The 16,740-nt window shown below is 39.1% G+C and overlaps 1 protein-coding gene across 1 annotated transcript in view; it reads right to left on the reverse strand.

The window, feature by feature from the left end:
* Positions 1-1,125: 1,125 nt before the first annotated feature.
* The window catches only part of KCNK9 (potassium two pore domain channel subfamily K member 9), a 99,196-nt gene continuing 83,581 nt past the window's right edge, over positions 1,126-16,740 (reverse strand). The window contains exon 2 of the mRNA XM_084509340.1: positions 1,126-14,048. Within this exon, the coding sequence (XP_084365466.1) occupies positions 13,207-14,048 (842 nt within the window). The 3' untranslated portion in view covers positions 1,126-13,206. The remainder of the gene's footprint in view (positions 14,049-16,740) is intronic.

A 16,740-nucleotide genomic window follows, 5' to 3' on the forward strand; every position in this document is an offset into this window, starting at 1 on the left:
TGACTTTGATTTAGATTTATAAAGATATTTATATGCCTATAGATGAAATATCAGGCTTACTTTTCTGCAAGTTTTTATTTTTACTTTTTTTTTTTTTTCCCAGATATTTTTTTTCCAGATATCTAACTTTCCTCTGGTTGTTAAGAAAAGCTCAGTGCACAAGCTCTTCTTCAAATTCTCCTGTACATGCCTCTGTACTACCTGGGTCCCTTTTAAAATGTGGTCTTCAAGTCTATATTATTGATTGCTCAATTAATTACTCTAAAAGGCTTTTTCTTTTTTTTCCTTGCAAAATGGGTGGATGGGGTTCAACAACTCTTTGGCTTGTCATTTTATGTTGGATAAGTTGAGATGATAAAATATGCTGGCAAATACCACTCCAAAAATAAAGAAGTTGTTGATCCTAATTGCTAACAGAGATGTTATCTGATGCAGCACAGAAAATGCATGTGAGATTGTTCAGTTATATTTATCTCTATTGTTAAAGTGGTTGTTCTCCTTTCTGTGCCATGGGAACTCATCTTCACCATCACAAAATGAAGTCTTTATGAATCTTTTTCATTGTTGCTTTAATGTAGGCCAGCATTTTTATAAAACTGTGTACCATCACCATTTTTATTAAATGTGAAATATTAGCTCTGAAAACTTAAATTTCAGTGGGCAGAAATCACATCATAAGGACAAAGTGATGTCCTGTACCTGACATCACTTGAGACTTACCTGGATGGGAACAACAGCAAAAGTTGCCCAAAACTCCATGCCAAATGAGAAATCATGGCAGTGCCACACAGCAACAGGTGCCAGCTAAAATCAGCACTGAGACTCACTTCTCATTCTTTGCTAGGAAGCATTAGATTAATAACTTTGAGTGCAACTTTGGTATCTCCACGTCAGGGAGATACCAAAGTCAACACTGTTGACTTTCATATCCCAGGATCTTGCCTCTAAGCTCCACAAAGTTGATGTGAGAGGATTTTCAACAGCTAGTTCCAGTCCAACATACACTGACACTGATCTTACAAGTGCTTCCCTAAGCATTTTCCTTTTGTTCGTTCTGCACTGTAATCTTTTGGGCACAGCACGGTTGGATATTCGATGAAGGTTCATACTTCACTCTGCACGTACTTTTGTCAAAAAAGCTTTTATTGCAATGCAAAATATCTTCTGTATATGACATCTTTCTTCCCCCAACCCCCTTAAATTTAATGAGTAATCCTTTCTGGGTTTGTACATTGTGATTCTTGTGTGTATGTATGAATATATATACATATCTATATATCTATCAATCTATAGATATTATATTAATACAATCATATATAAATCTGGACCTATATCATTTTATATATATACACATAGCACTAGATATGTGTGTGTGTGCATATACATATATATACACTATATATACACTATATGCACATATATGCACACACATACATATTGTATAATCATAAACATCTGTTGGTTGTCAAGGGACTTTTCTTTAACAAAATAGGTTCCATCAGTGGATTTTACTTCTGTAGTGCAATTTTACAGGAAGTTAACATTTCCACATTCAATATAAAAGAAACAATATACATTTGAAAACGTGCCATAGGATTTTTAATGAAAAAATTAGAAAAGTGCATTATTTTACAACACTACAGTAAATGATTCTTTTTTTTTTCTCTGTAAAGACATTGTAAAATATATACAGGGTTGCTTAGTGCATTCATTACAAAAGAAAGATGCAATCCCTTGCATAAATTACATATTGTACAGGGGTTCGCTGTCTACTTGGACTTGTAAACATTTGTGTGATACAGTTTTCATTCTTTATATAAGCTGCAATACATCATATTTTCATTTGACTGTTGTTGCATTCTAACTCCAGTACGGCATTCTAAGGCCATGTGTGAAGGCATCCTCTCCTGTTATGGAGAAGGCCAGAAAAAGAAATGAAAACACAAAAACATCTTTAATTTGGTTCTCTGTAATCAAGTTATCTCTGATTTAACAAATCACATCTTGATGCTTATGACCTGCTCTTTCTCCTTTGCTAGGACCAGCTCAACAACTTTGTTGAAGTTAGAGGTCTGAAATGAGCAGAGAAAACTGCTTCAGGAGGTAAATTCTCAGTGCAGTCCACAGCCAAGCAGCCAAAGTGCTCCTCTTTCTAGAAGACCATGCTCCTAGTGATCTGTGTGCTGCACAGAAAATGTATCAACCAGGGCAGAAATTTAGAGAGTTTTGCTCTATCTCAGGCTGTTGAGGGCCTTTAGAATGCCGTCAGTATACCATCGGTAAGTCCGCATATGCACATTCAAAGAAGTACAAAAATGCACCAAAAAGTGTCAAGAGATCCAAAAGAGACATAGCATCAACACACACTCACAAACACACACATACACACACGCTTCTGTCTGAGCAGGAAGGCTCAGTCTCCAAAGTAGGAATCACAATTTAATTTCAACATGTATGTGTGTTTGGAAGAAATCCAAGAATTTCCATATAAACTCCTCAGGTCCCAAATTGAACACTTTTATCCCTGTTTCTCATAGATGAACAGTTTGTTGAAGAAATTGCACCTTGAAGAGACAGTATCCACATTCTTTTGGCCTACTGGAAACAATTTTTAAGCCCCCCTCCCATTCCCCATTGACCTATCCAGCTCCAAATAATTTCCTTTGCCATCATATCACTAGGATCAAAAGTTTTAGTCAATACTCCTCAATGGCAACAAACAGACACACAAATCTTAACAAGTCAAGGGAAGAGGAAAAAGAAAACATTTTTTTTCCTTCCACAGTTCACTCCTGACCTTGCAGAAAAGCAACAGCTGTATTATTGGTTGTATAGCATATTATAAGAAATTTACATTCTGTAAAAGAAATACAGATTAGGTTTGCATTTTAAAGAATGATACAGTCTCTCATTGTTTCTGCTTATTAGCTTGTTAAAAAAGTTAGTAGTAGACAGGACTCTTTCTGGAACATATACCAGTTCTTTTTCCATGGGTTCAACACAAGAATACTGACACCCAAACTAATTTTGGGTGGACTAACCAAATTTGTTAATATTAAAGACTAAAAGAGAGGTTCCCAGAGTGGTACCCAGGAAATGACTTAATAAAGCCTACTGCTAGAGCAGCGGAGTCTCAACCCTCTTGTAACCTGGACATTTGGATCTCCATCTTGTTATGCAGTCAGCGTGCATATCCTCCAGTATCCACAAAATATTCCTGCACTGACAACTTATACAGAAATTATATGACACAATATAAATGCAGCTGAACAGTCAAAAAGGAGGTAAACTGGCAAGAGGAGATCACTGAGTTGTGTTGAGCATACCAGCAAGTGGTGACCACACCAGACTCTGTAGCTCTGATCTTCACAGGAGAATAGAAACAGTATAGTATCAACCACGAAGAGACATTTCCTACTGCTGCCTCTGACTGCAGTATAGAATTGAAAAAATATGCTAAGAAGGAGCAATGTGATAGCCATCTTTGCTAGAAAACGTGTGTGACAGGAATTCTACAAAGAACAGAGATGGAAAGAGATGTCACTGAAGAATAACTGGGGCTGAGATGCTGACGAATGTGAAAGGAGTGTCCAGTGAAAATAAAAAAGAAATCACAACTAACTTGGCATTTTTAAAAGGATCTCACAAATCTCTTCAATCCTGTGTTCCCTTAGCCAATCCTTTGGCAAAACTGTAGCTTACCAGGGCAAGGAGAAGAATGTTCCAGTAGCCCTCACCACAATGAATAGCTGTGAGCTGCCCAACAGACCCATTTGGATGACTTGCAAAAAGAAGATATGAGATGTGCCCACGTCACTGTTCAGAAGGGGCTCTCAGAAGAACAAATCATAGAGATTAGAGAAGGGTACTAAATCCCCTAAAGGAAACACTAGAAGAAATGGCTATAGAGCTATCTCAAAGCTCTGCCACCAACACAACAGAAACTCTGGCTTCTTAGTGACGTTGAGAAGATTTGATTTAATTTCATCTAACAGGTGTAGTGCCGCAAGAGAAGTCACATTATACCTATTCCAATGACTGCCCTGAGTCATTTATTGAAATCCAAGCTCAAACAAGGAAAAAAAAAGATGAAAAGATAAACGTTAATCTGCCTCCTCATTTTTCAAAGTACAGATTGCGTGTGTTGTTTTTTCCCCCCTTTTACAGAATGTTGCAACACATTTTTCTAAGTTGAACACACAGCAATGAGACCCACCATGCACTAGTTTCATGGTCCTAGACAGACCCTTGCTTATTAAAATCTTTGCAACACCTGTGAAGGGAGTAAGCAGTATTATTCATATTTTACAAAAGAGATGCAGATTGCCCTAGTCTTGGTTTCCAAGGAGAATGCTGCCCTGAGCTCTTGCCCAGTGCGTAAGCTAGAAATTAATCCTGTCCTCCTTCACCCTCACCCAGAGGACAGGCAGAAATCAGCTCTGTTGCTCTGCGTTCTGTAACCTTGCTCAGACAGGGGTTGGGAGAAGGATATGCCATAGCATCAGCTCCCTCATCAACCCAGCTTGTGATGGAGAAACTCAGCTGTACCTTCCCCATTCCGCTGGTGGTCCAGATGTGTTTGCACATACATCCAGCAACCCATCCCTGTGCTCATCCCTGCCTTGCTGCCAACTTGGGGCTCTCTCTTCAAAGCACAATCCTTCCCAGACAACACAGCTGAGACCCTTTGGCCATGCTGCAAATGGCCAAATGGGTACCAGAACCATGCTCCATCCTGAAATACAGCCTCTTACAGCCCACCTGGGTCATGCCATCTCTCTAATACACACAACTGGTTCTTTTCTCTACAAGTAAGAGAAAACTCAGGCTCAAAGCCTACCACAAAGACATTTAAGCACCTATTTAGTTCAGTGGGAATTGAGGGCCTAATTCCATATATTAGATCTGAGCTAAAATCCTTTCCCCAGACACTTCCAGTCAACATGCCAAGATGATGCTTGTCAGTAGGACAACGTGGCATGACCTCCATGTCTGCAGTGCCACTACTAAGCAGGCCTTTTGGAAATCATTTTGTAGACTTCAGATTTCAGACTCTGGGAGGCCAAAATCATTTACACACTGTACTTCAGCTAATCTAATTAAATAGTGTTATCAAATTAATTAGCGTCTTAACAATAATTATGATTAAGGAGCTGCATACCAGTGCTGTAGGGAGAGAGAGAGCAATAAGGAATTACCATTATTTCTCAAAAGGTCAATTTTGATTATGTTTGGACACGAAGGAACTATCCAAACACAGTCAATACAAAAAGGCTTCCTCGCTGTACCACGACCTCCCAAACCCAGCTGGAGCAGCTTAGCATTTCCCACACATTTCTACAAAACAGCTCTGGGATATAATATCACAGATGGGCAAGGAGACCCCAGTCCAAGCCTTTCTGAGCAGTACAGATTTGCCACAGGCAATAGGGAGGATGGTGCAACTGATCTCTTACAGAAACAGAACAAGGAAGAGGCTCTAGAAGACACAATTTTTGCTGCTCCCTGTTTAACATCAACATCAGTATTGTGGTATCACTAATGACAATCCACTCCACCATGACCCTGTTATGCTTCATCCTTCCCACATCTCCTGTGACTCTTGCCTGGGAGGATGATGGCAGATGGACAGCAAACAGGCTATACCCAGAAGACCCATGGCTTGTCCTTAATTTGAAACAATACCACAGACCTTACCAATGATCTACAGACAACAAGTAAACCACTGCATCTCTGCATGCTCAGATCTGTGCTTTCTGCTAGTGCTCAGGCCTTCCCCCAGACAAACACCCCCAAATTCTCCTCCCAGGCCAATATGTTGCATCCCAGCTAGGATACAAGTGGATTTCACCCATGCAGGTTTGTGCACTTTGCGTTTCCTATTTGATTCCCCGCATATTGTTTTTAATCAATCTGTAGATTTCTTTTGTCAGTAGTAATTAGAGTGGAACATTTCCTTCCCCAGGGTGCAGTTCTGTAGCATAATGCTTTTCATTAATACATGATAGGGGAAAGTACAGAATGTGGTGATCTTGGGTTTGAGCATACGTTTACGAAATGGCAAGCTAATGAGTTAATGTCTGGGTAGAGAATGGGGAGGGCGTATGGAGAAAGCCGGAGGGCCACTGTCTGTGCAATGGATCTTCCTTCTAGCCTCAAGTGTAGTGCTCTGGATAGAGCAATTACTGCAAGCTGTTCCACAGACCAGATAAACGATGAATCAAAGCCAGGCTAGCGGTATCAGAACTCATGCATGAGGAAGATGCATTATAGAGCATAGTTTCAATTATTATATTTGCTAGCTTCACTTGTGAATTAGCCAGCTATGATAAATGTTATCATGCTGCTGTTTGCTCTGCATTTCTCAAAGTGAACTAAAACATGACAGAGCTTGGAACTGTGAATATTAATTACCAATAAAATTGCAGCATTAATCTCTCTTTTCTCTTTTTTTTTTTTTTTCTTTCCTTCTCATCTGTTGTATTAAAATATGGCAGCAATCCTTACATGGTCAGAAAGGAAGGTGAGGGAAGGCTCTGGGATATTTCTTAATTACAATATTCACAAAAAGAGAGAAAATTGAAGGCTGAAGACCCCAGAGATAATATTTACAGACTAAAATTAGCAGAAAGCTTTGGTTGCCTGGATTCCAACAAGAAAAATACAGTCACATAAGTTATACATGTTGACTGCTGTCTTCAGGTCTTTTTACTCTCACCATTAAGTTTAGGAAAATTTGTTCACGGCAAACACTAGTTGAAGATACAGATATCATATCTAAGAGTTAAATAGAGGCTCTCATTCTAATTTCAGTGGTGTGTAAATCTGGACTCATTGTATTGCACCCAAATCAGTTAGGTTACCATATTGGAAAAGTGCATGAGAAAACATTAGCCCTCAGCACTTTCATTTCTCTGTAGCTTACCAATTCACAGCAATATAAAGCCAGCAAGTTCAGAGAACAGTCCAGCAAGGGTCAGCTCAGCAGCTGCAATATCCACCAAGGACATAAGCAAACCCAACCATCACGCATTTACCATGTCTGCATTCTCCAGCATGCACAAGGAGTAACTTTGTGGAGCTTCCAGTGTAAAGAAGATGCAAATGCTGAAAGCTCCTTAATTTAAAGCTTTGTGTTGGACTTTCCCCCAAAGGAATACTGCTGTGTACATGTACATGACTTGGAAATTTGTGCAAAGAACAATACTGTTTGACTGAGAATCAGTCAGATGGGTTGCAGAAGCCCCTTAAGGGAAAAGCCGAAAATGAGATCACTGAAAATTTTCCAAAGAAATGAAAGACTTAGGGACAGTCTGAATAAGTTTAGCTTTAGTACAGCTTCTGCTGGCTTCAGAGAACGTCCTGCCACTACAGACTCTACAGAGTAGCTAAGAGTTTGCTTACATCCCACTGAGCCCTTCTTGCACTTAGGAGCACTAGTGTAAGAAAACATCATCACTAGCAAAATATATCACAGGGATCCCTCCACTTTTCAGGATGGGCTGGCTGAATAATGTCTTGATTTCAACAAAGCAGCAAAAACCTAACCAGAGAATTAGGATCACCATGAATCTCATCAGCAGTAACCATTGAAATACTGTCAGTGCTGGACTGCACAACACTTTAAATCAAACACATCTCCAGGAGGTCTGCAGGAGTGAAGACACCTCCATGGAGCCCAATTTCATTGTCCTGAACACTTCTCTGTGATCACCCAAAGCAGCACATCAGCTCTCCAGTTCCTGACATGCTTAGATATGGGTTGGGAAATGGGTGTGGTGAGGTGTCAACAAGGTAATTGTTGACAGTTATCATCAGTTATCAATTGTTGATAATGCTTAGGCTAATAAAGCTAAGTATAAACCATATCTGAGAAGAGAGCATCTCCCAGACTAATTCTACCCAGATAAAAGCCCAACCGTCTTCAGTATCACCTCACTGTGGTTTCGACTGGAAATAACATTAAGTACTCTTCCTGTTGAGAACATTTTTTTTTTTTGCCTTGCTACTACTTATTTGGGTGAAAGTTCTGCTGCCATGTTCATTATCTACATCTTAAATAATTGCAAACTGCATTTTGGCAAAGGCTCCCGTCAGTTTTCATGGCTATAATTCAGTCTCTGAGCTCAGATTAACTAGCGTAAGAGTCCCAGAGTGCCTTCCATCTGTAATCAATTTCTCTGTGTCCAATGTCATTATTCTATTTATTTTGAGTTTGGTGCATCATTATGATGTCTAATCCTTTTCATATGGTTTATCTTGCTGAAGTTCCCAAAATAAAGTTTGATATTAAAGTTAGATGACAGGCAGGCCGGTTAGAAAGGCAATATTTCTTTTTCAATTCTGTGAGCATTATGCACTTCTGGTTGATGAAAGTAGTTGTGGTGTGATTTTCATTGTAATTTGTGCAATATTCCAGTCAATAATAGTGTCTTGTTGAAATATGCATTAAAAAGTCCATATCATTACTGTAATGGACACACTCCAACACGTCTCTCTGGTCTGGCTTCCTCATAAAGATTTTAAATGACTGTCTTAATTGGATCCTAATATTAACAGGAATATTACATAAAGCTAAATGAGGACATAAACTTCAACAGAAAGCTACTTCTACCCAAGCCCCTGCTCTCTGGTCTGCACACACCAAATCATTCTGGAACATTTCCCTTTTCCATTCTGATTCCACTGACCACTCTTTTTAAAGCTTTTAGCAACAAATGAGTCATTTTTCCACATCAAAAACCTTCAAATTTGTCAGAGAAAACATGAAATTACCTTGCTTAAATTGAATTTGCAATTATCTTGATTATTTCCCTGGAATTTCTTTGATCGAAGCATAGGAAGCTATTGAAACCACCTACATTACAGTAGATATTACAAGAGATTAACTCAGTCACTTCCCTATTTTTTTATTTTTTTTTTAATGTTGCTAATGTTGTTCTAATAAGCTATTACAGAGGAATCCAAACTGAGGTCTATTGCTGAGGATCACTGTCCATCTTCTCTATTCATTAACAACCAAGAATCTATTTGGAATCCTTCATCCAGACATCATCATGTAACATCCAGACACCCCTTCCAAAGATGTCCCCTCCATTCTTGTAAAGCACAAATATGTACAAAGTTCTGGAGAAGCAGGCCCAGTTAGACCAGTTGTGATCTTCCTTATGCAGTAATGAAGAGCAAGAAGAGTTGTGCCTATGTGGCTCTATTGTTTCCTCTTTCGTTTCCATATCACAGCATGCTCAGTCAAAGCTATTTTGGTGCTTCACTGATCAAACTGATTTTTTCCTTTGATGATAATATGAAATACGATAGGATAATGGGGTTGTTATATAATCAAAGTCGACAGCAGGGAGCTAAATTTGTGTTGTTTTGATGAACAGCACATTAGTGTGACATAAATAGATTAATCTGATTTATTATTATTATTTCGAATGCTTAATAATAGGGGAAATGAGACTCTGGGGAATGAGAGTGCATCACAAAGCGATAGCAAAAGTCTCTGTGCTATGGAAACATAGATTAGGTATTTTGGATATTAGAATGTATTGTCATAAGTGGCACCACTACTACCTGCTTCAATCTCAAAATTTCAAGAAAATAGCTGTATTTCGAAAGAGTGAGTAGAAAGCAAGAAAAGCTGTTCTTAAAGAACTAGTATCTTAAGTAGAATAAAATAGTAACATACCAAAGAAAATATGCCATGAAAAGTGGCATTGGAGGGAAAGATGGTAGGGCAGTAAGTAGCCAGAGGTGGAGCAGACAAAAATCAGCTCAACTTTCACGGACTGATTTTGCATGTTTTAGTGAAAAGCTGGGGTTAACTTTGGACAAAAGCTACTCTTTCCAAGATACTGCATGTTCCAGTTACAAACAGATCAAGTCAAGATTCATGCATCAGTCAAGAACCACAAAAACAACAAGAGAGAAGCACTTTCAGCATATTTTGGTTGGTTTACTGACGTGTGCGCACAGGAGTTCTTGTATTTGTGTATGCTCACAAAGAAAAGTCCTGCAGGAGCTCATACAAGTGTCTGAATGTATGGAGGCTTGCAAAGGAAATGCCTTGCCACTTTAAAATCATATGTGCACCAAAAATATAGACTGGACAGAATTGTGAGTTCTTCGGGCAGAAGGTAAAAATAAATTTTAAATATTTTAAAATCTTAATGAATGCAGATATATTTTCCAAAATGCTTTCCGACATACAAACTCTCTACATCCTTTAGACTCAGAAGTATCACTACAAACATCTACTCTGGCTCCATCATATCAACACATGTAGATTTCTTCAACCAAATCCATAAACTTTGACTAAGCTAAACTAGAGTTTTTAGAAAGACAATCAATTTTAATGCAAAGATTAAGTGGCAGACAACCTATGACCCCCTAGGTAAGTTGCTCCCCTGGTTAAAATACCCCCTGTGCTAAAATTTACCCTTCATTTAACTTAATTTATGGTTCCAGAGGGGAAATTAAGTAACAAATCAGCTAGAACATGTAACAGCTTTGAATATCTGGAGTTCAACAAGAAGAATGTTTATAGAACATTCAAAATTATTTTATATGCAGCAGAAATAGCATTTTCCTCTTTTCTTAAAAAAAAAAAAAAAAAAAAAAAAAAAAAAAAAGCTAACCAATGCTTTTTAAAATACAACTTTGTTTTTCACAAAACTGTTCAAAGTTTTGGCTCAAAGTCCTGTTACAAAAGTTCATCTTTAATAGGCAGATAGAATTTCACCCTCCTGAAATCTGCAAAATCCCAGATTTTTTCTGCTTTACCCCAATGTCAAACAAACCCAGCACTTGTACATGATACAGATATGTACATATTTTTTCTAATCTCCTTAGCAAGAAAAAACCCCTACAATTATTTGCAGTCCTGGGATGCCACCAGCAATGGCACTATGAAAGTGAATTTTGACAGCATGGTGAACCCTATGGGCCACCCTCCAGAAACCATATTCTATATAGTTTTCACAGGGGTTGTTTAATACATCCTGAAACTGCTTTTCTAGGTATGCTTGCTCCAACACTTTTGCCATCAGCATTTGCCTTAGGTCATGGTAACAGCAGCATGCCATTAATGCACCCAGCTTGCTCTCTTACTATGCTGAAAGATGTTATACCCACATATTAGGCTGAAAAAGTCCATCTCATCTACCCTCATTAAGAATTATAAGCTAATTTTTCATTAATTTTAAAGGATTTTTGCATGCCAGAGCAATTTAAAATCCCAAAAGAAGTTGCATAGGGAAGTCAAATTTATTTCATTTACTCATTGAAATACAAATATCAAAATCAGGGAGAACATGAAGATATTTGATATAGCTAGTCATTTAAAGTCAGGGAGAAAAGAGAAGGAAGGACATTCCTTCTTTCTCCCTATTAATGCTCTCTATAGATGCCTCTTTGATAGCGTATCAGCATCCATCAGCACACAGAGCTTAGAGCTGGGGTTTGTGTGAAAACAGACCATCTACTTCAATATATATATATATAAAAGGAGGATTATTGCTTTTACAATGAAAGCACAAAATGGTAGAATCAGCAGGAAGTGATTAGTGCCAAAAAAAGATGGGTTTTGTATGGCGAATTAACATGGAAGGCAATTTAAAAGATAGGATTAAATCAGAGACAATGGTGCAGGTTTATAAAACTCCCAGTCCTACCGCCGTCAAATTAAAGATAAATCTCCCAAAGCACTAAATCTCATGTAATCATTGCAAATTCCTATTGTCTTAAAAGGGAGCTGGATTAGGCCTCTAATTTGGTTCTGTAAAGTCTGTTTGGTCCAGATGAACAACCGAGCAAAGGACAATTTCCAAGGAACAACTCTACAACTTGGTCTCAACATCGTCTACTACAGCTTGCCAATGCAATCACTCCCAATGTTACCCTCTAAACACTGGAGTAAAACTGCTTTTGCCCATTACTGCTAAATGCATTTTGCCTTTCTGCCTAGCAAAAAAGCAATATCACATCTAATCTCACAAGTTCCCAGTGAGCCAAACACAAGATACTGTCCCTTGAATTCTTCCTGAGACCAACAAAGGCTTTCCATTATTTACAAATCAAAAGCATTTAGAGACAATCATCTTTTTTCTTTTATTTAAAACAAGGAATGCCCTGTCACTATTATATAAGAAAAAATATACATCCACCTATTAATACCCATCCTAATCCAAGCATTCAAAAAAATATATAATTCCTATTCATGCAGGTAATTACTGCACAATAAAATAATAATAAAATAATAATATTTTTTATAAATAAAATAAAAACAACAAAATACACTCTGTAGTTCCAACAATTCTCCCAATTGATCTTAAAAAAAAATCCACTTGCAAATTGTTGGAACAGTTTCAAATGATGAAAGTAAATATAGTTAAATCAACAGGATTACTTGCTTTTGATTATTAATTCCATTGCTAGTTTTTCTTGTGTTTTTATTATGCATACCAGTTTTACAAAGTGCATGCTTTATTTTATTTTATTTTTTTTTAATTTTGAACTGGCAAGCTAAAATGATCCATCGTTTCCTGCCTTTTTGTAATGTTAATACAATCTAAAATCTAGCATTAAAAAAATTTATCATGATACACCTGGTATATTGACTGCTTATGGCGCATGCTTGTCTTGGCAAAAAAGGAAACAAATTGGCTCCCCTCCCCATCTCCCCATTCTTTTTGGAAGCAATCTAAAAAGTTAAAAGCAGGCTGGAACACAATTGCCTCAAGGGAAAAAAAAATAATACCTGATGCTTTAATTTTGTCACATGGCACTAGTTGTGGAATTGCACGCGCACACACCCACCCACACGCACCCAACACGCACGCAAGCACGCACGCTGCAACCTGCTCGTGAGGAAAATAGTTTATTAGGTCAGGAGTGCCAGTGGCACATGAAGGCTCCCAGCTGTGTGTGCAACTTTGGATTTGGTACCAACTTCACGTCACCTTGAATCCTCTGACATCCACCGAGGGGGTAATGTAAGGCATACTTTGCTGGAACAGTAATAATCCATGCTTCATGCTCAAGAGCTGAGTCTCAGAGGAGGACTGGCTTTCTCTACTCCCTTCGGCCTCGCTCCGTCTCACTCAAGGAAAACAACAAAACAAACAAACAAAAAAAAAACATAACAAAATAAAACAACAGAGAAGAACTGGGGAAAACAAGGAAAGCAAAAGAAGACAAATCACTTTAAATGGACTTTCGCCTTCTCATCAGCCTGTGGTTATCTGTAAAGCTGTGCAACCCAGGTGAGATGGAGCTGACAGGAGATGGGAAAAGGCTGTTTTTTAATGTGCTTGGCGAGATCTCCTCTATCTTGTAAGAGATGGAGTGAAAGTACTGGGGGTTCAGCTTCGAGCTGAACGAATTTTGGTGGGACACCACCCGGCTGGTGTACTCGTGGGACCTGTAACACATGCAGGAACAAACTGACTGAAGGTCTGTTACTTCGGCCTTGTACCGCGGCCGACCATGCTGGGAGTCCTCTTGGATGTGGATAATCATGCTGTTGCGGTTCCCTGCCAGGGACGCCCGTTCCTCGGCATCCCGCCTCTCGTCCTCGCTGTTCATGGTTAAGAACCTGAGAACAACCAGATTTAGAAATGCCCCAATGACTGTCAACCCCACTAGAATGTACATAAAGCTAAAAGCCACGTAGAGAGGCTTCTTTTGAAGGGCCCCTTTGGTCTGCAGGGCCACATAGTCTCCAAAACCTATCGTAGTCAATGTTATAAAGCAGTAATAGTAAGCATGGAAAAAGCTCCATTCCTCATACTGGGAAAAGGCTGCTGCTCCAATGCAGAGTGTCCCCATGCAGGAGAAGAAACCCACAGTGACCATGTTTTCCATGGAGACCTCAGTGCTCCTCATCCCACAGCACTTTTTGATGCGTTTCAAGAGGTACTTGACGAAGGTGTTCATGCGCTCGCCCAAGCTCTGGAACATGACGAGTGTCAGTGGGATCCCCAGGACGGCGTAGAACATGCAAAAGGCCTTCCCCGCGTCCGTTCCTGGGGCAGCATGTCCATAACCTGGGAGGGGGAACGAAAAGACAGGAGAATCAGCAAGGCAGGTGGTTACCACAGCTCCCTTCCCACACAGGCCACGTGAATCGCAGTGACTCCAGAGCTGTGGCCAGATCCAAGGCTCCAGTGGCTACAAGGACATCGCGGTCACAGGATCTTCCTATCTCCTTGCTCACATCCTGTATTTGAAGTAAATATGACAGAAAAACTGAGTTGTATACACAGGACTAAGAAAGACAAAAAAACAAGCAATCTATCTTACTTCAAATAGCTGCAAAATCCTAAACATTGCTTTCATTTGCTGAAGAAATGTCATATCCATCATGCATCACTTGAGGTATTGAAAACTTTGCAAATAGGTGGCCTCCTCCACAACATTTTTGAGAGGAGTTGGTATAGCCCTATCCCAAAACCAGAGTACACTGATGACATCTAAATTCTGTGTCTGCTGGCAATAAGGAGTTAATGACATCCACAGAAACACTGATCAATGGAAGTCTTTTTAAAATTGTCTTCTTTACAGAACAAACCTTTCCTATAGGCACCCTTCTGAAAGCCACTCACTGCTGGAACACCATGGGATTTTAGGGGGTTTAATACCTGCTGCAACTTTAATTACCAAAGAGTAAAGAACTTACCAGCTTCTCTTACAGTTTTACAGCTTTTTCAGCCAGGCTAGGAAAGACACTTTTGCCATGATGCTAAACTAATCCAGGACAGAGGATGTAGCATGTTTCACAGCATAGCTTACAGAAAGTAAAATCACAGCTAAACCTTCACTCTAAATCAAACAGCAAATGTAGAGGTTTCTATTTCAAAATGTTAATTTCAATTTTTCACATCACATTGCCTTAGAAATCTACATTTCTTACAGCTAAGATTGCAAGTGACAGTACCAAAGTCTCCAAAATAGGATGTCTGCAAGTAGCCTGGCCGTGATACACATTCACCATGTGGGTAGCACTTTCTAGGTTCCCATTAAAGTCAATGAATAGAAATCTGAACTTCTCAAGTGCAGTACATCCCATCTACACCTAGATATCTAAAACAGGTCACTAAGTTATTCTCAGGAGCCACATATTTCTCTGCAGTGATTATAACAGAAATCTCAGGACTGACCTCAGTTCAAGATTAATATGCATAAATCTAGGTATCTACATGTGTGCTAGGTGTCCAAGCTCCCTTTATAGTACACAAAGATTTAATGAAAACAGGCAGCAGCGAGTTATTTAACTGCCATTCCAGCATCTGTCTACCTTATGCTGAGCTGAAATGACAGTACTGGCTGCTCCATTGACTGACTGAATATCTGCTGACTACGGAAGAATTTAGACATCTACTGCACAGGTAGACAACTACATGGAAACAGCCAAATGTGGGCACCACTCTGTGAAGACCATTCCCCTCCTGCTGCCCCAGCCCTGTACATCACTGCTAGGCTCGAGTTATGGACCTGCTGATCTGAAGCTGCCAAATCCTTTTTTTGAACCCCTTGACACTACCTACCTCCCCGACCTCCTGCAGCAACAGACTCCAGAAGTGTACTCTCTTCTGTGTAAGAAAGTATTTTTTAATTTTAAGCAGATCTCCTTGTTTCAGCTAGTGCCCCATTGTCCCACAGTCTGATAACTTCAGCTAACCCCAGCTGTATCCCTGACCTCAGTTTTCGCCTGTCTGAAGTTGAGGTGCAGAGACCAGAACTCCACAAAACCCTCAGGACGTGGGCACACCACAAAGTCTACAGTTTTGCTAGAACACTATACAACCTTCAAAAAGAAAAGCAAAAACAAGACAAAGAAAATAAGATGAATGAACCAGCAAGAATGCCCTCCAAAAAAACGTACTTACTTCCTTAGCTCAGATGTTAGCTGTTGGCAAATGGATAGGATGTAGGCACTAGTTTGAAAAGGAAATACATAAATCAAAAAAGGAAGTTATTTGCAGGTTACAAAACAAATAGATTCACCTGTTCTATTGAGGAAGGTACCCTGTTTATTACAAAAAAAAAAAAAAAAAAAGGCAGTTTCCAAATTACCTGCATGGGGAAGTGTCTTCCATAGACTGATGCTGGATTTGTTCCACCTGACTGTCCCTCAATAAAGGCTATAATTGCCTCTCATTACTAAGATCAGCTTTTGAACTACAGGGGTGTTAATTAAACCAGGGACATCTTCCCATTTTATAGCTTTAGTTACAGCTGATAAAGAGAAGGAAAGTTTCAGAAAATGTGATTTTCCAGATGGTTACAGAGATGGCAGTTGGTGGAAACAGCTTTCACTTTGGGTTCTAAAGAAAAGGGCTGGGGTGAAAAAAGACTTCTTTTGATATCATTATATCCCTCTCACTAAAGATATCCACAGAGACAGTTTAGGGAGATTATAAAACATTAATATTATATGCTTAGACACTATCTCACAATTGAATTTCTAAGATTCGTCACAGACTTTGTAATTAACTCAAACTCAGTTCTCATGAGATAGGAATATACTCACATCCCTGTTTTACAGATAGCAAAGCAGAGACACAGGCAGGTTATAATTTTTCTCTACTAAGTAGACAAAAAATCCAGAAATTCAAATATCTGTTCTGCCCCGTGTCATACTCAGTTACCATAATATCAGGTACATGCCTTTTACCATATTTCGACCATGAAGCTGGGGAATAGAAAGAACTTTATTCATAAAGCTGGAATAAGGCC

Source organism: Aythya ferina (assembly GCF_964211825.1).
Source record: "Aythya ferina genome assembly, chromosome: 2".
NCBI lineage: Eukaryota > Metazoa > Chordata > Aves > Anseriformes > Anatidae > Aythya > Aythya ferina.